The sequence below is a fragment of the Salmo salar genome, chromosome ssa22 (genome assembly GCF_905237065.1).
Source record: "Salmo salar chromosome ssa22, Ssal_v3.1, whole genome shotgun sequence".
NCBI classification, from domain to species: Eukaryota; Metazoa; Chordata; class Actinopteri; order Salmoniformes; family Salmonidae; genus Salmo; species Salmo salar.
In genome coordinates, this window is record NC_059463.1 from 30,251,795 (window position 1) to 30,278,301 (window position 26,507).

Here is a 26,507-nt window from a genome sequence, read left to right on the forward strand (position 1 = left end):
AAAACATTTGCATTGATGTCAACGTGATTAGAGGGACAATACAGTGCTGAGTACCAGTACCAGGCAGTTTTAAAGTTTGGTAGGCTATTAATGACCAGCAGCAGCATCATAGTTTGGAGAAGCTAATTACTGTTACTAAATGGTCATGTGGAATTTGACTGCCTTCACGCCGGTGTGGTGGTAATACGGTCATTGCAACAGCCCTAGTCAGTACCATGACCTGCAGACTGAAGCAACACTTGCCCCACCCAGCCTGTCAGACTGTCACCAAGGCAACGGGCCAGCCTTAGAGGAATGTGTTGCCTGGAGCCATAGATCTTCATCCTACCACAGACAAGGTAAACAGAGGGTGTGTGGTACTGTGGGTGTGGGTGTATTGGTTGCATGGATTAGGGCTTGCAGTGGGATACACAGAGACAGGTAGGAACATCCCACATCTCCTTGCAGAATACACACTGACCTAACTTAAAACTAACACACACAAGAGTGCCAGTCTCTCCTCCGATACTGTAGGTTCTCCATGTGAGACTGGTACTCCTGCCATGCCCTGACTCATGGACGGAGCTGTCACGCTTAGTTATGGTGTGTGTGTGTGTGTGTGTGTGTGTGTGTGTGTGTGTAGGGTTTTTTTTCTCACGTCATGCCACGCACCTCACACTATTTAACATAACACATCCCTTTTTGTCTTAACGTATCACAAATTGCAGCCACATTATCTCCTCTTCAGATTCAGCCTCTACATTCAATCATTAATTCACAGACCTGAAGTCTCCCTTAGTCTCTACTGCACAGTTTTTAAAGTCTCTGTAAAGCTTTCTGTAAAAGTGTATGTGGTATTTATTTGTGGTAATGATTGGGCAATAAAACTCTTCTGATAGACAGGGAGAGCCGGGGGGCAGTATAATGTGAGACAACATCTCATCTCTACCATAGTACTGCATACTACCCTGATGTCCATAAATCTTCACACAGATTTACTTGTCTTAATTTGCCACATGCAGGTTCTCTATTATCTATTATCCTTATCCCTCCTCTCCCTCTCTGTTACACTCTCACCAGCCAAAAAGAGATGTGTGAGGAGTTAAGTATTTTATAATGACAGTTAACAACATGGCTTGGCATGGCCCACAGAATGTTGTGTGGTATTTGTCCTTCATGCGTAAAGAATTTGAGTATGATCAGAGTAAGCAGTAGTCATATTGTGTGTGTGTGTGTGTGTGTGTAAGTGTGTGTGTGTATGTGTGCATGTGTGTGCGTGCGTGCGTGTGTCTGACCTCGGGGTCCGTAGGTGAGTCTATAGCCCTGGATCTGTGATGTGGGGGCATCCCAGCCCAGAGAGAGGGAGAAGAAACCAGCCTGGACTAGACGAAGACCAGACACCCCTGGTAGAGACTCTGAGAAACAAGGGATGGAGAACAGAGGGAGAGAGATAAAGCAATGATGGAGGATAGGGAGGGATGAGAGGCAGATAAGAGGCGTATCCTATGAGGATGATGGTATGGCTTCACATGGGAGAATCACACATTGGGAAGAAACGGGGGAGTATTTGAAGTGAGTGACTTAGGAAAGACATGTGGAGAGAGAGAGGATGATATGGTTCTTCACTTCATTAAAGCCGCTAGATGCAGTTTACCATAGCGCACCTCGTTTTATTACGGGCGACAGGTTCAGTAAACATCACTGCATTCTTTACCAGAAAGTATGCTGGCCCTCTGAAGTCTTGTAGGTCGATTCATTGCTCTCTTTTATCTATAAAGATATCATACAAAAAATCCCACCATACCTAACATAATTAACAACCTTCTGATGTACGACTAACCCTACCCGATCTCAGGGTTGGCTAACTCTGGAAATCTCTTTGGTCTCCTCAGAGTTAGGTAAATCTGCTTTTAGTTTCTTTGCTTTTAGTTTCCATACATGGGGTATGGAACAATCTACAGAGTTCCATACAACTGGATGTACTGGTGCCTCTCAGGCAGTTCAACATGCTGATTGGCAGATGATTGAGGACCACTTTGCTGTGTTTGTAATTTTGCATATTTGTATTATATTGTATTTTGTAAATTGTATATATCAAAATGAAATCCAACACAACAGGTGTAGACCTTACCGTGAAATGCTTACTTACAAGCCCTTAACCAACAATGCTGAATATTAAAAAAATATATAATAATAATTTAAATAAACTAAAGCAAGAAAAAAAGTTACAATAAAATAACAATAACGAGGCTATATACAGGGGGTACCAGTACCAAGTCAATGTGCGGGGGTACAGGTTAGTTGAGGTATATGTACATGTAGGTAGGGGTAAAGTGACTATGCGTAGATAATAAACAGTGAGTAGCAGCAGCGTTAAAAAAGGTTGGGTCAATGCAAATCGTCCGGGTAGCCATTTGATTAACTGTTCAGCAGTCTTATGGCTTGGGGGTAGAAGCTGTTAAGGAGCCTTTTGGACTTGACGCTCCGGTACCGCTTACCGTGTGGTAGCAGAGAAAACAGTCTATGACTAGGGTGACACCCCTAGTATAGAGGTCCTGGATGGCAGGAAGCTTGGCCCCAGTGATGTACTGGATGGTACTCACTAGCCTCTAGCGCCTTGCGGTTGGATGCCGAGCAGTTGCCATACCAAGTGGTGATGCAACCAGTCAGGAGGCTCTCAATGGTGCAGCTGTATAACTTTTTGATGATCTGAGGACCCATGCCAAATTGTTTCAGTCTCCTGCAGGGAAATAGGCATTGTCATGACCTCTTCACGACTGTCTTGGTGTGTTTGGACCATGAGGGCCAAAGGCGTGCTTGGCCCTCCTTTTCCTGTAGTCCACAATCAGCTCTTTTGTCTTGCTCACGTTGAGGGAGAGGTTGTTGTCCTGGCAGCACACTGTCAAGTCTCTGACCTCCTCCCTATAGGCTCTCTTCGTTGTCGGTGATTAGGCCTACCACCGTTGTGTCGGCAAACTTTCTGATGGTGTTGGAATCGTGTGGGGCCACGCAGTCGTGGGTGAACAGGGAGTACAGGAGGGGACTAAGTGTGCACCCCTGAGGGTGTTGAGGATCAGCGTGGCAGATGTGTTGTTGCCTACCCTTACCACCTGGGGGCATCCCATCAGAAAGTCCAGGATCCAGTTGCAGAGGGAGGTGTTCAGTCCCAGGGTCCTTAGCTTAGTGATGAGCTTTGAGGGCAGTATGGTGTTGAACACTGAGCTGTAGTCAACGAACAGCATTCTCACATAGGTGCTACTTTTGTCCAGGTGGGAAAGGCCAGTGTGGAGTGCAATAGAGATTGTGTCCTCTGTGGATCTGTTGGGGTGGTATGCAAATTGTAGTGGGTCTAGGGTTTCCGGGATGATGGTGTTGATGTGAGCCAGGACCAGCCTTTTAAAGCACTTCATGGCTACAGACATGAGTGCTATGGGGCGGTAGTCATTTAGGCAGGTTACCTTGGCGTTCTTGGGCACAAGGACTAGGTTGGTCTGCTTGAAACATGTAGGTATTACAGAGGTTGAAAATGTCAGTGAAGACACTTGGCAGTTGGTCAGCGCATGCTCTGAGTATGTGTCCTGGTAATCCGTCTGGCCGTGCGGCCTTGTGAATGTTGAGTGTGATCACACAGTCGTCCGGAACAGCTGGTGCTCTCATGCATGGTTCGGTGTTGCTTGCCTCGAAGCGAGCATAGAAGGCATTTAGCTCGTCTGGTAGGCTCGCGTCACTGGGGAGCTCGCGGCTGGGTTTCCCTTTTTAATCCGTAATGGTTTGGAAGTTGCCACATCCGATGAGCGTCAGAGACGGTGTAGTAGGATTATATCTTAGTCCTGTATTGACTCTTTGCCTGTTTGATCGTTCGTTGGAGGGCATAGCAGCAGCTCTAGTCACTGGTACTTACTGCTTGAGTTTTTGCTTGTAAGCAGGAATCAGGAGGACAGCATTACAGTCAGATTTGCCAAATGGAGGGTGAGGGAGAACTTTGTACTGTTGGATTCTGGGTTAAACTTGGAACATTGCTATCCTAGAGACTGGTTTTTACATCAGAAGTTAATGGTTATGTGTAGGAGCCAGCTTTGGAATGTGCTGGGTGGACGGGAGGAAGTCACAGAATTGCTATAGGGGATACGGATGGGCATCTGTGGATAAGGCAAATGAGGGGTTGAGGTCAGGTCAGATCCCCTTATGGGAGAAATTATGGTTTATTACCCTATTACTTCGTCTTCCTGTCGAACCATAATAGATGTAAGGATTGGAGAGAAGGAGGAGTGCCTAAATTGGAGTATATATACTTTTGGTGGTGGAAACATGTTTTGTCTCATGCAGCTGTATTGATCCTCTGGGAATAATTAAACTTGGTTAAGCTTTCATAGTGTCCGTAGAGTTATTTACTCTGAGAATTAGAACCTAACAGTACGCGTCTCTATGTGTGGAGTAAAGGTGGTCTATAGTTTTTTTCCCCTCTGGTTGCACATGTGACATGCTGGTAGAAATGAGGTAAAACAGAACAACAACGAACCAACAACAAACAAACAGTGAGCCATCGTATTCATGCATAAAAAAACTAATAATGAAAGAAAAGCATTGCAAGTTTGAATTTTGTAAAGTTAGTTTGGGAGAGGTGGGAAAATTAGTGTTATCGATCAATTATGACAAACCTCCTGGCACTGACAACTTAGATGGAAAGCTACTGAGGATGGTAGCTGACTTTATAGCCACTCTGTCATATCTTTAATCTGAGAATAGAGGAAAGTCACTGTCCTCCGGCCTGGAGGGAGGCCAAAATAATTCCACTACCCAAGAGTGGTAAAGCGGCCTTTAATGGTTCTAACAGCATACCTATAAGCTTGCTGCCAGCGCTTAGCAAACTGTTGGAAAAAATGGTGCTTGACCAAAAACAAAGCTATTTTTCTGTAAACAAATTAACAACAGTCTTTCAGCATGCTTATTGAGAAGGGCACTCAACATGTACTGCACTGACACAAATGCTGATGATTGTTTGAAAGAAATTGATAATAAGAAGATTGTGTGAGGTGTACTGTTAGATTTAAGTGCAGCCTTTGATATTATTGACCTTAACCTGTTGTTGAAAAAAACATATGTGTTATGGCTTTTCAACCTCTGCCATATCGTGGATTAAGAGCTATCTATCTAATAGAACTCAAAGGGTTTTCTTTAATGGAAGCTTCTCTAATGTCAAACATGTAAAGTGTGGTGTACCACAGGGCAGCTCTCTAGGTCCTGTAGTCTTTTCTATTTTTACCAATGACCTGCCACTGAAATTAAACAAAGCAAGTGTGTCCATGTATGCTGGTGATTTAACCATATAGGCATCAGCAACCACAGCTAATAAAGTCACGGAAACCCATAACAAAGAGTTGCAGTCTGTTTTGGAATGGGTGGCCAGTAATAAACTGGTCCTGAATATCTCTAAAAGTAAGAGCATTGTAGTTGGTTCAAATCATTCCCTAAGTTCTAGGCCTCAGATAAATTGTGTGGCTATTGAACAAGTCAAGGAGGCAAAATTACTTGGCTCTACCTTAGATTGTAAACAGTCATGGTCAAACATATAGATTCAATGGTTATACAGATGGGGAGAGGTCTGTTCATAATAAAGACATGCTCTGCTTTTTTGACACCACACTCCAAAAAGCAAGTTCTGCAGGCTCTAGTTTTTGTAATCAGAGGGCTGAAATAAATACTATGCATGCCAGTCTCTCTTGGCTAACAGCTGAGGAGAGACTGACTGCATCACTTCTTTTTATAAGAAACAATGTGTTGAAAATCCCACATTTTTTGCATAGTCAACTTACACACAGCATGTCGACACATGTCGACACACACACATACCCCACCAGACATGCCATCAGGGGTCTTTTCACAGTCCTCAAATCCAGAATAAATTCAAGAAAGCGTACAGTATTATATAGAGCCATTATTGCATGGAACTCCGTTCCATCTCATATTGCTCAAATAAACAGCAAACCTGGTTTCAGAAAACAGATAAAGCAACACCTCGCAGCACCATGCCTCTCACCTACTTGACCTACAGTTGAAGTCGGAAGTTTACATACACCTTAGCCAAATACATTTAAACTCAGTTTTTCACAATTCCTGACATTTAATGCTAGTAAAAATTCCCTGTCTTAGTTCAGTTAAGATCACCACTTTATTTTAAGAATGTGAAATGTCAGAATAATAGTAGAGAGAATGATTTAGTTCAGCTTTTATTTCTTTCATCACATTCCCAGTGGGTCAGAAGTTTACACACACTCAATTGGTATTTGGTAGCATTGCCTTTACAAATTGTTTAACTTGGGTCAAACGTTTCGGGTGGCCTTCCACAAGCTTCCCACGATAAGTTGGGTGGATTTTGGCCCATTCCTCCTGACAGAGCTGGTGTCAGGTTTGTAGGCCTACTTGCTCGCACACATTTTCTCAGTTCTGCCCACACATTTTCTATAGGATTGAGGTCAGGGCTTTGTGCTGGCCTCTCCAATACCTTGACTTTGTTGTCCTTAAGCCATTTTGCCACCTCTTCGGAAGTATGCTTGGAGTCATTGTCCATTTGGAAGACCCATTTGCGACCAAGCTTTAACTTCCTGACTGACGTCTTGAGATGTTACTTCAATATATACACATCATTTTCTTTCCTCGTGATGCCATCTATTTTGTGAAGAGCACCAGTCTCTCCTGCAGCAAAGCACCCCCACAACATGATGCTGCCACTCCCGTGTTTCACGGTTGGGATGCTGTTCTTCGGCTTGCAAGCCTCTCCTGTCACGTGCGTCGTATGAATTGGACCAAAATGCAGCGGGGATATGTATGCTCATTTTCTCTTTTATTGAAGAAACAAAACAAAAACACACGAACAAAAAGAACGACGAAAAACAGTCCTGTCAGGCACACAGCTAAACAAGGAACAACTACCCACAAATCCCATAGACAAAACACCCCTATAAATAGGACCTTCAATTAGAGGCAACAAGAAACAGCTGCCTCCAATTGAAGGTCAAACCAAAAAACTAAGCATAGAAATAGACTAACTAGAATGAACATAGAAATACACTAACATAGAACATGAACCAAAAAACCCCGAAACACATAAAACAAACACCCCCTGGCACGTCCTGACCAAACTACAATAACAAATAACCCCTTTACTGGTCAGGACGTGACATCCCCCTTTCTCCTCCAAACATAACGATGGTCATTATGGCCAAACAGTTCTATTTTTGTTTCATCAGACCAGAGGACATTTCTCCAAAAAGTGCAATCTTTGTCCCCATGTGCAGTTGCAAACCGTAGTCTGGCTTTTTTATGGCAGTTTTGGAACAGTGGCTTCTTCCTTGCTGAGTGGCCTTCCAGCTTATGTCGATATTGGACTCATTTTACTGTGGATATAGATACTTTTGTACCTGTTTCCTCCAGCATCTTCACAAAGTCCTTTGCAGTTGTTCTGGGATTGATTTGCACTTTTCGCACCAAAATACGTTCATCTCTAGGAGACCGAACGCGTCTGCTTCCTGAGCGGTATGACGGCTGCGTGGTCCCATGGTGTTTATACTTCCGTACTATTGTTTGTACAGATGAACGTGGTACCTACAGGCATTTGGAAATTGCCCCAAGGATGAACCAGACTTGTGGAGGTCTACAATTATTTTTCTGAGGTCTTGGCTGATTTCTTTTGATTTTCCCATGATGTCAAGCAAAGAGGCACTGAGTTTGAAGGAAGGCCTTGAAATACATCCACAGGTACACCTCCAATAGGCTAATTGACATCATTTGAGTCAATCAGAAGCTTCTAAAGACATGACATCATTTTCTGGAATTTTCCAAGCTGTTTAAAGGCACAGTCAACTTAGTGTATGTAAACTTCTGACCCACTGGAATTGAGATACAGTGAATTATAAATTAAATAATCTGTCTGTAAACAATTGTTGAAAAATTACTTGTGTCATGCACAAAGTAGACATCCTAACTGACTTGTCAAAACTATAGTTTGTTAACAAGAAATGTGTGGAGTAGTTGAAAAACATGTTTCCATGACTCCAACCTAAGTGTTTGTGAACTTCCTACTTCAACTGATAGTTTGTGTGTATGTATTGATATGTAGACTACGTGTGACTTAAAAAATATATATATGTAGTTATGTCCTTGAGCTGTTCTTGTCTATTATGTCATGTTTCATGTTTTGTGTGGACCCCAGGAAGAGTAGATGCTGCTTTTGAAACAGCTAATGTCACTCTCTCCTTCTCTCCTCCCCACTTTCATCCCCCCTCTTCCTCCATCTCTCTCTCTGTACTCACTTATTCGTGCTTTGGTTTCTAATTATCTCATCTCATCTCTCCTACCCCTCCCTCCCCTTCTCCCTCTGTCCCACCCTCTCTGTGTACTCACTGGTTCGTGCCTTGGCAGAGACAGTCTCTCCCACACTGTTGGGGTATTGGGCGATGACCGTCACCAGGTAGTCTGTCCCTGACTTCAGCTCTCTGGCCACAAAGCTCCTCTGACCTGCAGACACTGTCTCCTGCAGGGGTAGACAGGGTGGGAGAGAGGGGTAAGTACAGGAGACAGGGGTGCATAGTTCTGGTTCACAAGAGGGCTGCAGTGTCAGCTGGTTTTTGACCAGATACTGGTTTATACCTGAGAAACGAGGTGTGTGGACACTCTCTAGATAAACCTTACTACAAAGACACAAAAAACAGCATGATTGTGGAACTTAAGTATTGCACTTGTGCACCTCTGACAAATGTAAGCCAACATTCAAAGCTCCTGCTGTAAATAGGTATTCAATGTCATAACATAGCAACAGCTTTTGTCAAATCCTTTGACTCAGGTGAATGTTCACTAATGTCATTCATTATTATGGTCATGAATCATGATTACACACAAGCGCACACACACACACACACACACACACACACACACACACACACACACACACACACAGTCACAGAAGGGGAATTTCACTGTTTTCCAGCCAACGTTTAATCTGCACAGACACAGAAACTCAATCAAACTTTAGATCCACCCATTAAAACATGTTCCTACTCAACCCAATCCCGCTCTGTCTCTCTGTCTGTCTGCCATGTAGCAGGCTCCCAAAACTACAATGAGCTATTAGAATCTGGGTCACATTTATAGTATGAGCTGCTGCACATCCCCTGAGTCAGGAATGAACAACACCCCCCCCAGCCAGCAGTGCCCACCTGACGCAGCTCCGCTGTAATTGGCTGGCCCAGGCCAGAAAGGGGCGTGTACTGCACCACATAGCCACTCACAGGCCCCCCTGCGGGAGTCCACCGGAACCTGAGCGAATCAGAGGTCTGGCTTGAGAACTGGAGGTTAGAGGGACCGGAGAAAGCCTCTGCCAGAAAAAGAGAGAAAGAGAAAGAGATGGAGAGTGGAAGAGAGTGAAGACAATGAGGGAAATACATATAGAGAGGTGATTTTTATTGTGTAATAGACAGCAATGTATTGTACTGAGCTGAGTATGTTCCAGTGTAATGTATGGCAGTGTGTCTTTACCATCGCTAGCATAGACTCCACCTGAGCTGGAACACACACGTGGGCCCACCAGGGACAGCAGTGTGTTGAGCAGCTTAAAGTCCCCCACAAAGAATGTGTAGTCCCTCTGAGGAGGAGTGGCTATCAGAGCCAACTCAGTCTGGTCTGCACTCTTTATACCTGACAGAGACATAAACAACCAGTCAAATACTGTACACACACTATCAAGATATACCGCCTGAGGCTTGTGGTCGGGATTAATGAGTCAATGTGGCAAGTCAGACGGTATCGGAGCATCAGGTCTCGACCAACAGGTTCTGAGACAGCAGTTTTATGGCTTGGAGGTAGAAGCTGAATAGCTAACCCTAGCTGGCTACCTGCACAGACCTGCTTGCTATTCACCTGCACCTTATGAGACTACTTGCACTGACGCTCAACACACCCAACCCATACACTCACACACAAGTACACACTTATGGTCATCATTGCTGTTACTATTTATTTAAGCTGCTCAATGAAGTCACTATTCACTTTACTACTTGTAAATAACTGTCATAATTTACATAGCACATTTCATATTTGTACAACTTTTTGACTTACTTGTTAATATTTTGATTTTGTTATCTGACTGACATTTGACTTTGATTATTGTGATATTGATATTTGTACCTCACTGTTGAGGAGTGCTTGCAAGTAAGCATTTATACTGTGCATGCGTGGTGGCAGGTAGCCTAGTGGTTAGAGCGTTGGGCCAGTAACTGAAAGGTTGCTGGATTGAATCCCCGAGCTGACAAGATAAAAATATGTTCTGCCCCTGAACAAGGCAGTTAACCCACTGTTCCCTAGTAGGCCGTCATTGTAAATAAGAATTTGTTCTTAACTGACTTGCTTAGTTAAATAAAGGTTAAATATTTTTTTTAACTTTCATTTGATTTGTCCTCACAAACCTACCCACTGCAAACATCTCCACTCCCAGACTGCGCAGCTTCTGAGCTGGGTCCCTTACATTGTCTTGAGACTTTCCATCTGTGATCAGTATACAGACCTACATCAGAGAGAGAGAGGAATATGTCATGGTCTGTCACAGGACAAAATATAGTCAGTCTTTCACTCCATTCTATCCCTCTGTCAGACCTTTGAGACGTTCCGGATGGAGGTGGGGTTGAAAAAGTTGTCAGCGACAAATTTGAGGCCGGCACCTGTGCGAGTGTTGCCACCCTTGTAGTTGAGGTTCTCCACAGCACTGACCAGCTCAGTGCCATTCAGGTAGGTTGTGAAGGTGAACTCCACCCTGAACGGGACAAAACACACAACAATAAACTACTGCATCGCCTGGGGAAAAACATTCACCATTATTAAGGGGGTAAAAAACTATTGGTAACAGACAAGAAAGAAGAGTCAAGTGTTAATGTGAAAGTATTGTACAAACAGATCATTTTTAGCAGAAACAAACATTACAGACAAGAGACTCAGTGTCTGACCTAGAGGTGTCGCTGTACTGCACGGCCCCGAAGCGGATCCCTGATTGGCCCACAGAGCTGGCAAAGGGCTTGACGATGCCAGCCATGAAGCCCTTGACCTGCAGGAAGTTGGCCCTGCCGATACTTGATGAGCCATCTATCAGGAAGACTATGTCTGCTGCTCCAACATTATTACACCTGCCTAAAGAGAGGTGCATTAGTGCATCTGTAGCTTAGCTCTGAGAGTTTAAAATGTGGGCTAAAGTAGGGCAGGCTACCACGATGAAGCAAGTAGAGAGAGTTAGTGCAGACATACATGCCAATTTATTCGGTACACCCATTTAGTACCGGGTCAGACCCCCCTTTGCCTTCAGAACAGCCTGAATTCCTCAGGGCATGGAAACATTGCCCAATTGGTGCCAAGGGACCTAACATGTGCCAGGAAAACATTCCCCACACCATTACATGAGGGCATGGACTCATGCTGCTTACGCTAAATCCTGACACTGCCATTGTTACATTCCCCAGTTTCTGTGTTGTAGTTTGTATATTTGTGAGTGTGTTTCAGGTAATGGCTTCCTGAAATTCTCCAAGCAGCTGATTGGTCGGCCCCATTGCTGATTGGAGAGCTGACCCCGCCCCCTCGTCAGGACGCAGCTGTCTCCAATTAACAACCCCACCTAAAGCTATATAAGCCAGTGTTCTGTTGAAAGAGATGATTGCAGAGAGATATTTGTTGGGAGACCCAGAGATAATGGTTGAGAGTTATAGCATGTTGGTGGTTGCTAAGACATTTGGTATGTACTGTGTAGTTGTTGCTGTGAGAGCTGATTTTAATGTTCTGTGTTAGTTTGTTGCTCAGAGAGCTTCTTTAATGTCCTGAGTTAATAGTTTTTTCTCAGTTTGTTGTGAAGACATTTGGAATATTCTGTTTCATTTGTTCCCAGGGGGGAAGGGGAAGGCACCTAGGGAGTGCTTAGGCAAGAGGCCCGCGGGCATACATATACCCGTAGTAGTTTATTGTCATAACACACTAGGAAAGACCTGGGTGGACCATCCCCTGTATTTTGGTTAGTGCACCAGGTGGTACTAGTTAGGTAAGTAGTGGGTAGGCAGGTAAGGTAGGAGTGGGGGCTTTGATATTTAGTTTCTTTGCTTTGGTTCCGTCCAGCCCCTTTTCCTCAACTTACCGCGTGAAGGAATAAATTCCCAGTAAACGGTATTCTCTGCCTTTTTGTCATCCTTGCTCACACCTACACTTCCATACCTTTTTCACACCACGGAGAGTTAAGTTGTAGCAGGGTGTTGCGTTCCCTCTATCTAGAGGCGTGTGTAACATAATGGGGGTTCATCCGGGATTCCATTAAACCCACCGAACCCTGCTGCACTGAGCTCTCTGTGATTTGTGATTGAAGTGTGATGGTAGGTTGTGAGTTTGGGTGACTAGTTTAGTTTATGTGTGTTTAGTGGACTTCTGTGTACAAGATGGCTGCCTCAGCCATCTCCAAGTTTTTTGAAGCGCCCTCTATTGATTCTTTGGTGAGGTTTCGGAAAGCAGACCTTTTAGCTGTAGCTGACCATTATGGGTTTGTTATCCCTGAGAAAGCCCTATAGGGTGAGCTTTTGGTGCTAGTCAGGGAGGGTTTAGTGAGAGAACACATTCTTTCGTTGAAAGATGATGAGGGAGGCTTCAGGAGAGGAGACGGGTAGACCTTCCGACGCCAAGTCGGCGGACAGGGCGGAGGAAGGGGTTGCTCGTACCCCCTTTACATTGCCCCGATTCGATCCTTTATCTTCTGCTTCAGGTCATTCAGGCGGGACCGCTAGGTTGAAGGTGAGGCTGGCCCGGTTAGAAGTGGAGCAAAAAGATAAAGAGAGACAGATGAAGTTTGAACTTGAAATTAGGAGAATGGAAATTGACAAGGAGGTGAGGATCCGACAACTGGAGCTAGACGCTGGCTCCAGTGCGACTCCACAAGCTGCTTATCATCAAGCCCACTTTGTAAGTAAAAATATAGCTTTAGTCCCTCCATTCCGAGAGTCGGAAGTTGATTCCTATTTCTCTGCTTTTGAGCGTGTGGCCGCTGCGCTACATTGGCCACCCGAGGTTTGGCCGCTCCTGCTACAATGTAAATTGTCTGGGAAAGCCCAGGAAGTAGTAGCTGCTCTCTCCCTGGAAGACAGTTTACAGTATGATATAGTTAAAACTACCGTGTTGCGGGTTTGAGTTAGTGCCTGAAGCTTATAGACAGCGCTTCAGGAACCACAAAACATCTCAACGTACTTTTGTTGAGTTTGCAAGGGACAAAGAGTCTCTGTTTAATCGCTGGTGTTCAGCCAGCAAAGCTAACACCTTTGCTGATATTTGGGAATTGATGCTGTTGGAGGATTTTAAAAGCAACCTCCCTGATAGAATTGTAGTTCATTTAAATGAACAGAAAGTGGTGACATTGGCCCAGGCAGCAGTGTTGGCAGATGAGTACGCTTTGACACACAAGACTGTCTTTGGTGCACCTCGTTTTGAAGGTCGAACGATTACATCATCAGTGCCTCGTTCGGGTCGCTTTTCCTCTGACAACCCTAAGCCTTTTCACGAAATCCGTGAATGTTTTTACTGTCACCAAAAGGGTCATGTGATTGCGGACTGCCCGGTTTTGAAAAATAAATCGAAACAGTTCCTGTCACCAAAAATGAAAAGTGTGGGTTTAGTCAAGTCTATGGCTCGTCCGTTGGACCGAGATATTGATTCAGCATTTGAGAAACCGGATCCTGTCTATGCTCCGTTTATATCTGCCGGTTGTGTTTCATTAACGGGAGAACAAGCTGATGGAAAGCCTATACGAATCTTACGAGACACCGGGGCGGCGCAGTCAGTAATCGTTACTGATGCTTTACCCTGGTCCTCTGAAACGTATTGTGGCTCTCATGTTATATTACAGGGTATAGAGACAAAAACAGTACCTGTACCATTACACTGGGTCCACTTAGTGTCAGACTTGGTATCAGGACGTTTCCGTGTTGGTGTAGTGTCTACACTGCCAGTAAAAGGAGTCACATTGTTACTAGGGAATGATATCGCTGGTGGTAACGTCACTCCTGTGTTAGAGGTAGTAGACAACCCAGAAATCAGAACTACAGATGAGAAATTGGTTCAAGCATTTCCACATGTTTTTCCAGCTTGTGTGTTAACGAGGGCACAATCTCGCAAGCTAGGAGATGTGGTGGATTTGGCTAGTTCCATTTTTGAGAAGGTTGAGGTAGAAGACAATGCACCAAGTATTCCTTCTGAAATGCCGACAGTTTTTACCCCCGTAAAAACTAAGGCAGGGGAAAGCGAAATCGCGCCCCAATTACATGACATTCTTTTGTCTGTCACCCCCGAGAAGGTGATTGAATGTCAAAAGGGAGACATCAGTCTTCGCAAGTGTTTTGCTTCGGTAATTTCCATTGAGGAAGCTAAAACTAAAGAGACTGCCTACTTTATGGAAGCAGGAGTTTTGATGCGTAAATGGGCAGCTCATGACACCGTTAGTGACTGGAGTGAAGTGTGTCAAGTGGTTGTTCCTACACTGTTCCGACAGCAGGTGTTGTCACTCGCCCATGACCAGGCGTGGTCCGGACACTTAGGGATCACGAAGACTTATAACCGAGTCCTTCGACATTTCTTTTGGCCAGGTTTGAAGTCTGACGTTGTCCAATTTTGTAAAACATGCCATGTATGTCAACTCACTGGGAAAGCGAATCAAACAGTTCCTCGTGCGCCGCTCTGCCCGATTCCTGTGGTGGGGGAACCGTTTGAAAAAGTGATAATTGATTGTGTAGGTCCATTGCCGAAAACCAGGTCAGGTAACCAGTTCTTACTAACAATAATGTGCAGTGCTACTCGATACCCAGAGGCTATACCTCTCCGTACAATAACGGCTAAGACTGTGGTGAAGGCACTTGTGAAGTTCTTCTCTACGTTTGGACTCCCTAAAGTAATCCAAACTGATCAGGGATCCAACTTTATGTCAAAGCTGTTCTCTGTGTTAAAGACGCTGTGTATTTCCCATCAGGTCTCCAGTTCGTATTATCCGGAGAGTCAAGGGGCTCTCGAACGCTGGCATCAGACGCTGAAGGCAATGTTACGCAAGTATTGCATGGATACCAGTACCGATTGGGATGAGGGGGTGCCCTTTGTCCTATTTGCTATTAGGGAAACAATACAAGAGTCCTTAGGGTTCAGCCCTGCTGACCTTGTGTTTGGACACACCCCACGGGGTCTGCTAAAAGTTTTGAAGGAGCATATCTTATCTCCTACACCCAGTAGCGCCCCTAAAAATGTGTTGGATTATGTCAGTAAGATGCGGGAGAGACTGCACACTGCATGTGCGTTAGCCCAAAAGTCTCTCTCCTCTACTCAAAAACGCATGAAGTTGCATTATGACAAAAAGGCTGAAGGCTGTTCTTTTGCACCAGGGGATCAAGTTTTAGTTTTGTTGCCAATCCCTGGCTCATCTCTGTCAGCACGTTTTTCTGGACCATATCTTTTGGAAAGGCTACAGTGACTTACTTAGGGAAACAAGTAGGACGAGGTCAAGTGCGCCCAGTAACTGGCAAAGTGGAAGCAATTGTTGCTTTTCCTGCTCCCACGACTCGCCGCCAGTTGCGCAGATTCCTGGGGATGGTAGGTTACTATCGTACTTTCTGTAAGAATTTCTCGACGGTAGTAGCTCCCCTTTCATCTCTGCTTAGTCCGACGGTACCATTTAAGTGGTCCCAGGACTGTAACTATGCTTTTGAGTCCGCTAAAGCGCTACTTTGTAGTGCCCCAGTGCTTGCGGCCCCTAATTTTGACAAACCTTTTAAGTTGGAGGTAGACGCTAGTATAGTGGGGGTGGGTGCGGTTCTCTTGCAGGAAGATGAAGATGGAGTGGATCGACCCGTCAGTTTCTTCTCCCGTAAGTTCAACTCGTGTCAGTCAAGGTACTCCACAATTGAACAGGAAACGCTGGCTTTATTGCTAGCATTACAGTTCTTTGAGGTATATGTGGGTTCCAGTGCCTTGCCTGTAATGGTCTTCACGGACCATAATCCTTTGGTGTTCTTGAAACAAATGTACAATCAGAACCGCCGCCTTATGCGGTGGGCTCTGATTGTACAAAGATATAATGTACAGGTAGCCTATGTGAAGGGCTCGGAAAATGTGGTTGCCGACGCTCTATCACGGGTTTAATAACTGGGGATGCGTTGATTTTTGTTATTGCAAACTGTATGTTTGCATATTTTGTGGTGGGTGTGTTACGTTCCCCAGTTTCTGTGTTGTAGTTTGTATATTTGTGAGTGTTTCAGGTAATGGCTTCCTGAAATTCTCCAAGCATTGGTCGGCCCCATTGCTGATTGGAGAGCTGACCCCGCCCCCTCGTCAGGACGCAGCTGTCTCCAATTAACAACCCCACCTAAAGCTATATAAGCCAGTGTTCTGTTGAAAGAGATGATTGCAGAGAGATAATGGTTGAGAGTTATAGCATGTTGGTGGTTGCTAAGACATTTGGTATGTACTGTGTAGTTGTTGCTGTGAGAGCTGATTGTAATGTTCTGTGTTAGTTTGTTGCTCAGAGAGCTTCTTTAATGTCCTGAGTTAATAGTTTTTTCTCAGTTTGTTGTGAAGACATTTGGAATATTCTGTTTAATTTGTTCCCAGGGGGGAAGGGGAAGGCACCTAGGGAGTGCTTAGGCAAGAGGCCCGCGGGCATACATATACCCGTAGTAATTTATTGTCTATACACACTAGGAAAGACCTGGGCGGACCATCCCCTGTATTTTGGTTAGTGCACCAGGTGGTGCTAGTTAGGTAAGTAGTGGGTAGGCAGGTAAGGTAGGAGAGGGGGCTTTGATATTTAGTTTCTTTGCTTTGGTTCCGTCCAGCCCCTTTTCCTCAACTTACCGCATGAAGGAATAAATTCCCAGTAAACGGTATTCTCTGCCTTTTTGTCATCCTTGCTCACACCTACACTTCCATACCTTTTTCACACCACGGAGAGTTAAGTTGTAGCAGGGTGTTGCGTTCCCTCTATCTAGGGGCGTGCGTAACAGCCATCAGCATGACACAACAGGAACTGGGTTCGTCGGACCAGGTGATGTTTTTCCACTCCTCAATTGTCCAGTGTTGGTGATCGTGTGCCCACTGGAACAGCTTCTTGTTTTTAGCTGACAGGAGTGGAACCCGGTGTGGTTGTCTGTGGCAGTAACCCATCTGTGACAAGGACGAACGAGTTGTGCGTTCTGCGATGACGTTCTGCACACCACTGTTGTACTGTACCGTTATTTGCCTGTTTGTGGCCCGCCTGTTAGCTTGCACGATTCTTGACATTCTCCTTCGACCTCTCATCAACGAGCTGTTTTCGCCCACAGGACTGCCGCATCTCTGGATGTTTTTTGTTTGTCACACCATTCTCTGTAAACCTTAGACACTGTCGTGCGTGAAAAGCCCAGGAGGCCAGACGTTTCTGTGATACTGGAACCGGTGAGCCTGGCACCGACGATCATACCACGCTCAAAGTCGCTTAGTTCAAAGTCTTGCCCATTCTAATGTTAAATTGAACAGTAATGCCTTGATGCATGTCTGCCAGATTTATATAGAATGCTACGGCCACATGGCTCACTGTCTGTAGGAGCGAACAATTTTTGTAAATGGCGTGGTGTACCTAATAACTGGCCAATGAATGTATTGTGTGGCTTAGAATAGATAGTGTCTTCAGAAAGTATTAATACCCCTTGACTTATTCGCATTTTGTTGTGGTCACAGCCTGAATTCAAAATTGATTAAATCAATAAAAAACATCACAACACCCCATAATGACAAAGTGAAACATGTTAGAAATGTTTGCAAATTTAAATGAGACATCTCATTTAAAAAAGTATTCACACCCCTGAGTCAATACATGTTAGAATCATCTTTGGCAGCAATTACAGATGTGAGTCTTTCTGAGTAAGTCTCTAAGAGCTTTGCACAACTGGATTGTACAATATTTGCACATTATTATTAAAAAAATTCTTCAAGCTCTGTCAAGTTGGTTGTTGATCATTGCTAGAGAGCCATTTTCAAGTCTTGACATAGATTTTCAAACCGATTTTAATCAAAACTGCAACTAGGCCACTCAGGAACATTCAATGTTGTCTTGGTAAGTAACTCCAGTGTAGATTTGGTCTTGTGTTTTAGGTTATTGTTGAAAGGTGAATTTGTCTCCCAGTGTCTAAAGATTCCCTAGTATTTGCCGATGACAAGCATACCCATAACATGATGCAGCCACCAACATGCTTGAAAATATGAAGAGTGGTACTCAGTGACGTGTTGAGTTGGATTTGAATTCAGGACATTAATTTTTTGCAGTTTCACTTTGGTGCATTATTGCAAACGGGATGCATGTTTTGGAATATTTTCATTCTGTACAGGCTTCCTTCTTTTTGGCAACTGAGTTAGCAATGACACCTGTCACTTTGTAGTGACTGGGTGTATTGATACATCATCCAAAGCATAATTAATAACTTCACCATGCTCATAGGGTTATTCAATGTCTGCTTTTTAAAATGTTCTACCCATCTACCAATAGGTGTCCTTCTTCGTGAGACATTGGAAAACCTCCCTGGTCTTTGTGGTTAAATCTGTGTTTAAAATTCACTGCTCAACTGAGGGAACTTACAGATTATCTGTATGTGTGGGGTACAGAAATGAGGTAGTCATTCAAAAATCATTCTAACCACTATTACTGCACACAGAGTGAGTCCATTTGACTTATTATGTGACTTGTTAAGCACATTTTTACTCCTGAACGTATTTAGGCTTGCCATAATAAAGGGGTTGAATATTTTAGTCATTTCAGCTTTTCATTTTTTATTAATTTACAAAACTTTCTAAAAACATAATTCCACTTTGACATTATGGGGTATTGTATGTAGGCCAGTGACACAACATCTACATTTAATCAATTTTAAATTCAGGCTGTAACACAAAAAAATGTGGAAAAGGTCAAAGGGTGTGAATACTTTCTGAAGGCGCTGTAGTTGTTCTACTGTAGGCAGAGGGTTAATTGTTTACCTTGGGCTTCAGCCTGGTGCACTGAGGACAGCAGGACAGCCACAGGGAAAACCCAGCTCCGCATCTTCACAACCTGCACACAGACACACACAACTGTTATACATATCTACATTCAAATTTACACTGTAGACACAACACACACACACTGAGTTGCGAAATACACACATATACACACACTGAGTGTGGTCGGACACTGAGCTGGCCTACAGTGTGTCTTCACTACTGTAAGCCAAACACAAAGGTCCTTTAGTCAGTGAGGCCTCTGAGGGTCACAGTGTGGAGGGACACAGTCTACTGCCTGCCTTGTTTCACCTCACTTCACTACAAGGACCTCATCATGCCACAGATCAATGGGGCTAACTAAATAACATGCTCAGTGAAGAAAGGCCGTGTTCAACTACTCTTATTGACATTATTGCTCTAAAGCAAGATGTCCCAATATTCTTCATGGCCTTACTTCCTTCTTTCCTCTCCTTCATGACCACCATGACTATCTCATATAGGGGCTGCTTCTTTCCACCACAAGGTTTTTCAAAAAGAGGCAAGGTGCTGCACAACAGAAGAGCTACTTCCAAAAACCTAACAGATGCTGACCTAACTCAAACCTGCTCTGGGTTAAGGGGTGGAAAAAGACATGTTCTGATGCCATAACAAACAGCCTACAGTAGTTATAAAATAATGTCTATCAAAATTCCAAACCGTTAAATGAAATGTGTTTACATTTATATATAGGCAGTACAGAGGAAAAGAGGGCAGAGTATATGTATTGGTCTGTATAGTGAATCACCATCCTGCATCTGTAGGCATTTACAGTAGCATAGTGTGTCACACTACTGAACTAACTCAACCCATAGAGCAGACTGAACGTCAAGCTCTTCTGAGTCCTGCCACATCAAAGAGGTCATGATGGGAATCCCACTTAACACACTCCTAAATACATTAGACTGGAAACCACTTGAAGCTCACACTGAATTAATTTGTGTAGTATAACAAATAACTAAGTCCTTACACACACACACACACACACACAGGGTTGGGAGTAACTGGTTACATGTAATCAGTCACAGGTAATCTGATTACAAAAACTGTAGCTGTAATCAGTTATGTTACAAGCAAAAATCTTACAGATTACAGATACTTATGAAAAACTTGATGATTACTTATTGGATTATTTTGAAATTCAGAAACGATGTTTGCGAAAAAAATACATTATGACACTTCTATTTTCGCATTGACATTTAAAACAGTTTAGCTGACAGCCGTTTTGCACTGTTTCGCTATGGTTTTAGTCAACAATCTAGCAAGAGGGTAATATTTTATTAATGTAGTGGCATCCCCCTAGAAAGCTATGACCTTTGGGTTTCACCTGGAATTGTTTATTTATGTCTGTGAAAAAGTACACAATAAAAGTATAATAAGACACATACAAATATGATTCATACTTTATAATATGTCCATATATAGTTACAATCTGTTTTAGGAACCTCTGCCCACAATATTTCAGCTTCTTTACCAAATAAATCATGACATTAGTGATAGTCACTAATGATCATCTGTTAAATGTTTAAATCAACATTTGGGGCATTTAAACAGCGTGTATCCCTCCTATAAACAAGAAGAGATGGGCTATGTAAAGGGCTCGAGTTTGTCGTTCTGAGCATATGCAAAGTGTCTGCCTCCGACGTAAAACAAATGTTTCACTTCCACACCTCTTTACTTGTTTTAGGTTTAAGGATGTGTGTAGGTCGCATTCTTTATCTTAGAGCTATGAAAGTTATGTATTTAGATCTGCCTGCTTGAGACAAATTCAGCGATCGCTTTGCAATGTCTGTGCCGTGAAGCAATCGAGCTGGATACTTTTTTTTTTTTTAAGGACCGCCCCTTTGAGTTAATGTTGCAGTGAAGTGAAATAAATGGATGTAATGATGTAGCCAACCACCAGAGGATTTTGGCATGGTCCTAGGAAGGTCTGGATGGCTGTCTTCTGACTTATAAAATGGTGGGAAATCAATAAAATAAGTAATGTAAACATAAAAAAATATGTTTATGTAATTAGCTTAAAATGCAAACGAACACAGACACTGGACAGAACTCTACCTAGAAGGCCACCATCCCAGAGTCGCCGCTTCACTCTTGACATTGAGACTGGTGTTTTACGGATACTATTTAATGAAGCTGCCAGTTGAGGACTTGTGAGGCGTCTGTTTCTCAAACTAGACACTCCAATGTACTTGTCCTCTTGCTCAGTTGTGCACCGGGGCCTCCCACTTTCCCAGTTTGTGCTGCTCTTCAGTTTCTTGGCAATTTCTCACATGAAATAGGCTTCATTTCTCAGAACAAGAATAGACTGACGAGTTTCAGAAGAAAGGTCTTTGTTTCTGGCCATTTTGAGCCTGTAATGGAACCCACAAATGCTGATTCTCCTGATACTCAACTAGTCTAAAGAAGGCCAGTTGTATTGCTTCTTTAATTATAACAACAGTTTTCAGCTGTGCTAACATAATTGCAAAAGGGTTTTCTAATGATCAATAAGACTTTTAAAATGATGAACTTGAATTAGCTAACACAACGTTCAATTGGAACACAGGAGTGATGTTTGCTGATAACGGGCCTCTGTACGCATACGTAGATATTCCTTTTCTTTTTTTTTATCTGCCGTTTCCAGCTACAATAGTCATTTACAACATTAACAATGTCTACACTGTATTTCTGATAAATATGATGTTATTTTAATGGACAATTTTTTTAATTTTCTTTAAAAAACAAGGACATTTCTAAGTGACCCCAAACTTTTGAACGGTAGTGTACATATGAAATGAGTAAAGCAGTATGTAAACATTATTAAAAAGTGACTAGTGTTTCATGTCTATGTACATAGGGCAGCAGCCTCTAAGATGTGTGATTGAGTAACCGGGTGGAAGCCAGCTAGTGATGGCTATTTAACACTTGAGAAAGATGGCCTTGAGGCCTATACTGACCTCGCCTTCTGGATGATAGCAGGTTGAACAGGCCGTGGCTCGGGTGGTTGATGTCTTTTTGGCCTTCGTGTGACATCGGGTGCTGTAGGTGTCCTTGGGGGGCAGGCAGTGTGCCCCTGGTGATGCGTTGGGCAGACCGCACCACCCCCTTGAGAGCCCTGCGGTTGTGGGCCATGCAGTTGCCGTACAAGGCGGTGATACAGCCCAACATGATGCTCACTATTGTGCATCTGTAAAAGTTTGTGAGGGTCGTAGGGGGCAGGCCTTCCTCACCACACTGTCTGTGTGGATGGACCATTTCAGATTGTCAGTGATGTGCACTGTGCAACTTGAAGCTTTTCACCTTCTCCACTGTGGTCCCATCGATGTGGATAGGAGGGTACTCCCTTTACAGTTTTCTGAAGTCCACGACCAGCTCCTTCGTTTTGTTGATGTTGAGGGAGAGGTAATTTACCTGGCACCACTTCGCCAGGGCCCTCACCTCCTCCCTGTAGGCTGTCTTGTCATTGTTGGTAATCAGGCCTACTACTGTTGTGTCGTCTGCAAACTTGATGATTGAGTTGGAGGCGTGCGTGACCATGCAGTCACGGGTGAACAGGGGGAGTACAGGAGGGGGCTGAGCACGCACCCTTGTGGGGCCCCTGTGTTGAGTATCAGCGAAGTGGAGGTGTTGTTTCCTATCTTCACCACCTGAGAGCAGCCCGTCAGGAAGTCCAGGACCCAGTTGCAGAGGGCGGGGTTCAGACCCAGGGCCCTGAGCTTAATGATGACCTTGGAGTGTACTATGATGTTGAATGCTGAGCTATAGTCAATGAACAGCCTTCTTACATAGGTATTCCTCTTGTCCAGTTGGGATAGGGCCGTGTGCAGTGCGATGGCGATTGCATCGTCTGTAGATTTATTGGGAAGGTATGCAAATTGAAGTGGATCTAGGGTGTCAGGTAAGGTAGAGGTGATTATGGTCCTTAACTAGCCTCTCAAAGCACTTCATGATGACAGAAGTGAGTGCTACGGGGCGATAGTAATTTAGTTCAGTTACATTTGCTTTCCTGGGTACAGGAACAATGGTGGACATCTTGAAGCAAGCGGGGACAGCAGACTGTGATAGAGGAAGATTAAATATGTCAGTAAACACTCCAGCCAACTGGTCTGTGCATGCTCTGAGGACGCAGCTAGGAATGCGGTTTGGGCCGGCAGCCTTGCGAGGGTTAACACGCTTAAATGTCTTACTCACGTTGGCCACGGAGAGTGAGAGCCCACAGTCCTTGGGAGCGGGCAGCAAGTCGGTGGCACTGTGTTATCCTCAAAGCGGGCTAAGAAGGTGTTTACCTTGTCCGGGAGCAAGACGTCGGTGTCCACGACGTGGCTGGTTTTCCCTTTGTAATCCATGATTTTCTGTAGGCCCTGCAACATATGTCTCGTGTCTGAGCCATTGAATTGCGACTCCACTCTGAATAACTACACTGTTTGTATTAAACCATATTCCCAGTCACCTTGCCATGGTTAATTGTGGTGGTTCGCGCTTTCAGTTTTGTGTGAATGCTGCCATCTATCCACGGTATTTTGGTTTGGGTAGGTTTTAATAGTCACAGTGGAAACATCATCCACTATACACTTCCTGATGAACTCATTCACCATGTCCGTGTATATGTCAATGTTATTCTCAGAGGCTACCCGGAACATATCCCAGTCTGCGTGATCAAAACAATCTTGAAGCATTGATTCCGATTGGTCAGACCAGGGCTGAAAATACCTTAGCACATGTACTTCCTTTTTGAGTTTCTGCCTATAGGAAGGGAGGAGCAAAATGGAGTCGTGATCTGATTTGCTGAAGGGAGGGCGGGGGAGGGCCTTGTAGCCATCCCGGAAGGGGGAGTAACAATGGTTTAATATTTTTAGAGCGTGAGTATTACTGGCAATGTGTTGATAGAACTTTGGTAGTGTTATCCTCAAATGTTCTTTGTTAAAATCCCCAGCTACAATAAATGCGGCCTCAGGATATGTGGTTTCCAGCTTGCACAAAGTCCAGTGTAGTTCCTTGAGGGCCGTTGTGTTATCGGCTTTAGGGGGAATATACATGGCTTTGACTATAACCAAAGATAATTATTTTGGTTGGAAATACAGTCTGCATTTGATTGTGATGTATTTATTCTAGATCAGGTGAACAAAAGTACTTGAGTTTCTGTAGGTTATCACAATCACATCATAAGTAGTTAATCATGAAACATACACCATCACCTTTCTTCTTCCCAGAGAGTTCTTTATTCCTGTCTGCGCGATGTACTGAGAACCCAGCTGGCTGTATGGACGGGGACAGTATATCCAGAGAAAGCCTTGATTGCATGAAACAGAGTATGTTATAGTCCCTGATGTCTCCCTGGAAGGAGATCTTTGAACTGAGCTCGTCTACTTTGTCCAGAGATTGAACATTAGCGAGTACTATACTCGGAAGCGGAGGATGGTGTGCACGCTTCCTGAGTTGGACTAGAAGTCCACTCCTAATACCTCTTCCAAATCAACATGCGTGCAATGGCGCACGCAGACGCACGCGCATGCCCGTTCTAGTCAGCATGTTAATGAGGTTTAATTCAGCGTTGAAAAGGCAAAACCTTTAAATTTGTTCTACCTGAGTGAGTCTGACCACAAGTCAGAGACCACTATGAGGACACACCAAATGCATTTGATGGATCCTTTTTGTCTTCTTCTAATGACCTTTAAGGGGAGAGTAATCCAAAAGTAACAGAAAATAATCTGATTATATTACTGATAATGCAAAAGTTACGTTACTGATTACAATTTTGGACAGGTACTGTAACTAGTAACTGTAATGGATTACATTTACAACAGAAAGTAACCTATCCAACCTTGCACGCACGCACACACACACACACACACACACACACACACACACAGTATCAAGATATACAGCCTGTGGCTTGTGGTCGGGAAGAATGAGTCAATGTCTTACTCATCCTATCGTTCACTAAAAATAGACAAGCACACCTGCCCACGGCAAGGGTGGAATTTACATATTTGAATAAGTTTAGATTAAGTTCAGTTTTCTACATAGAAAACTAGGAAAAAGGAGAAGGAATCTCTCAGTATCTAACACAAAGTCACTCTGTTTCTGTTTGTGAAAGTGTAAATGTTTGTTCTGGTATGTATATACACTGAAGAACTCGGGCTGCTCTTCTTGTATCTCAACAATCGACAGCTGGACAAATTTCAAAACATACAAGATATTACAGTGCATTCAGTAAAATATTCAGACCCCTTGACTTTTTCCACACTTTGCAACGTTACAGCCTTATTCTAAAATGTATTAATTAAATTGTTTTCATCATCAATCTACACACAATACCCCATTTTGACAAAGCAAAAACAAGTTTTTACAAATGTCTTAAAAATAAAAAACAGAAATACCTTATTTACATAAGCATTCAGACCCTTTGCTATGAAACTTGAAATTGAGCTCAGGTGCATCCTGTTTCCAGTGATCATCATTGAGATGCTTCTAAAACTTCATTGGAATCCACCTGTGGTAAATTCAATTGATTGGACATGATTTGGAAAGCCACACACCTGTCTATGTAAGGTCCCATACTTGACAGTGCATGTCAGAGCAAAAACCAAGCCATGAGGTCGAAGGAATTGTCCGTAGAGCTCAGAGACAGGATTGTGTCGAGGCACAGAAGGCAACACCCGGCCAAACTGAGCAATGGGGGGAGAAGGGCCTTGGTCAGGGAGCTCCAGAGTTCCTGTCAGGGAAAACATTCCAGAAGGACAACCATCTCTGCAGCAATCCACCAATCAGGCCTTTATGGTAGAGTGGTCAGACAGAAGCCACTCCTCAGTAAAAGGCACATGACAGCCCGCTTGGAGTTTGCCAAAAGTCACCTAAAGGACTCTCTGGTCGATTAAACCAAGATTGAACTCTTTGGCCTGAATGCCAAGCGTTACGTCTGGAGGAAATCTGGCACCATCCCCCATGGTGAAGCATGGTGGTAGCAGCATCATGCTGTGGGGATGTTTTTCAGTGGCAGGGACTGAGAGACTAGTCAGGATTGAGAGAAAGATGAACGGAGTAAAGTACAGAGATCCTTGATGAAAACCTGCTCCAGAGCGCTCAGGACCTCAGACTGGGGTGAAGGTTCACCTTCCAATAGGACAATGACCCTAAGCACACAGCCAAGACAACACAGAAGTGGCTTCGGGGCAAGTCTCTGAATGTCCTTGAGTGGCCCAGCCAAAGCCCAGACTTGAACCCGATCAAACATCTCTGGAGACCTGAAAATAGCTGTGCACGATGCTCCCCATCCAACCTGACAGACCATGACAGGATCTGCAGAGAAGAATGGGAGAAACTCTCCAAATACAGGTGTGCCAAGCTTATAGTGTCATAACCAAGAAGACTCAAGGCTGTAATCGCTGCCAAAGGTTCTTGAACAAAATACTGAGTAAAGGGTCTAAATACTTATGTAAATGTGATATTTGTTTTTATTT

General features: G+C 43.9%; 1 protein-coding gene across 7 annotated transcripts in view; it reads right to left on the minus strand.

Moving 5' to 3' along the window:
• Positions 1-26,507, minus strand: part of LOC106583145 (collagen alpha-1(VII) chain) — a 134,873-nt gene that overhangs the window by 85,355 nt on the left and 23,011 nt on the right. For all 7 annotated transcript variants that reach the window (XR_006761282.1, XM_045705131.1, XM_045705130.1 and 4 more), the window contains exons 2-9: positions 19,027-19,099; positions 10,971-11,151; positions 10,624-10,780; positions 10,441-10,534; positions 9,511-9,669; positions 9,192-9,349; positions 8,380-8,509; positions 1,275-1,394 (exon numbers count right to left, since the gene is read on the minus strand). Coding sequence is in view for 6 of the 7 variants with exons in the window: in XM_045705131.1 (XP_045561087.1) it covers positions 1,275-1,394; positions 8,380-8,509; positions 9,192-9,349; positions 9,511-9,669; positions 10,441-10,534; positions 10,624-10,780; positions 10,971-11,151; positions 19,027-19,090 (1,063 nt within the window). In the remaining variant the exon portion in view is untranslated. The remainder of the gene's footprint in view (positions 1-1,274; positions 1,395-8,379; positions 8,510-9,191; positions 9,350-9,510; positions 9,670-10,440; positions 10,535-10,623; positions 10,781-10,970; positions 11,152-19,026; positions 19,100-26,507) is intronic.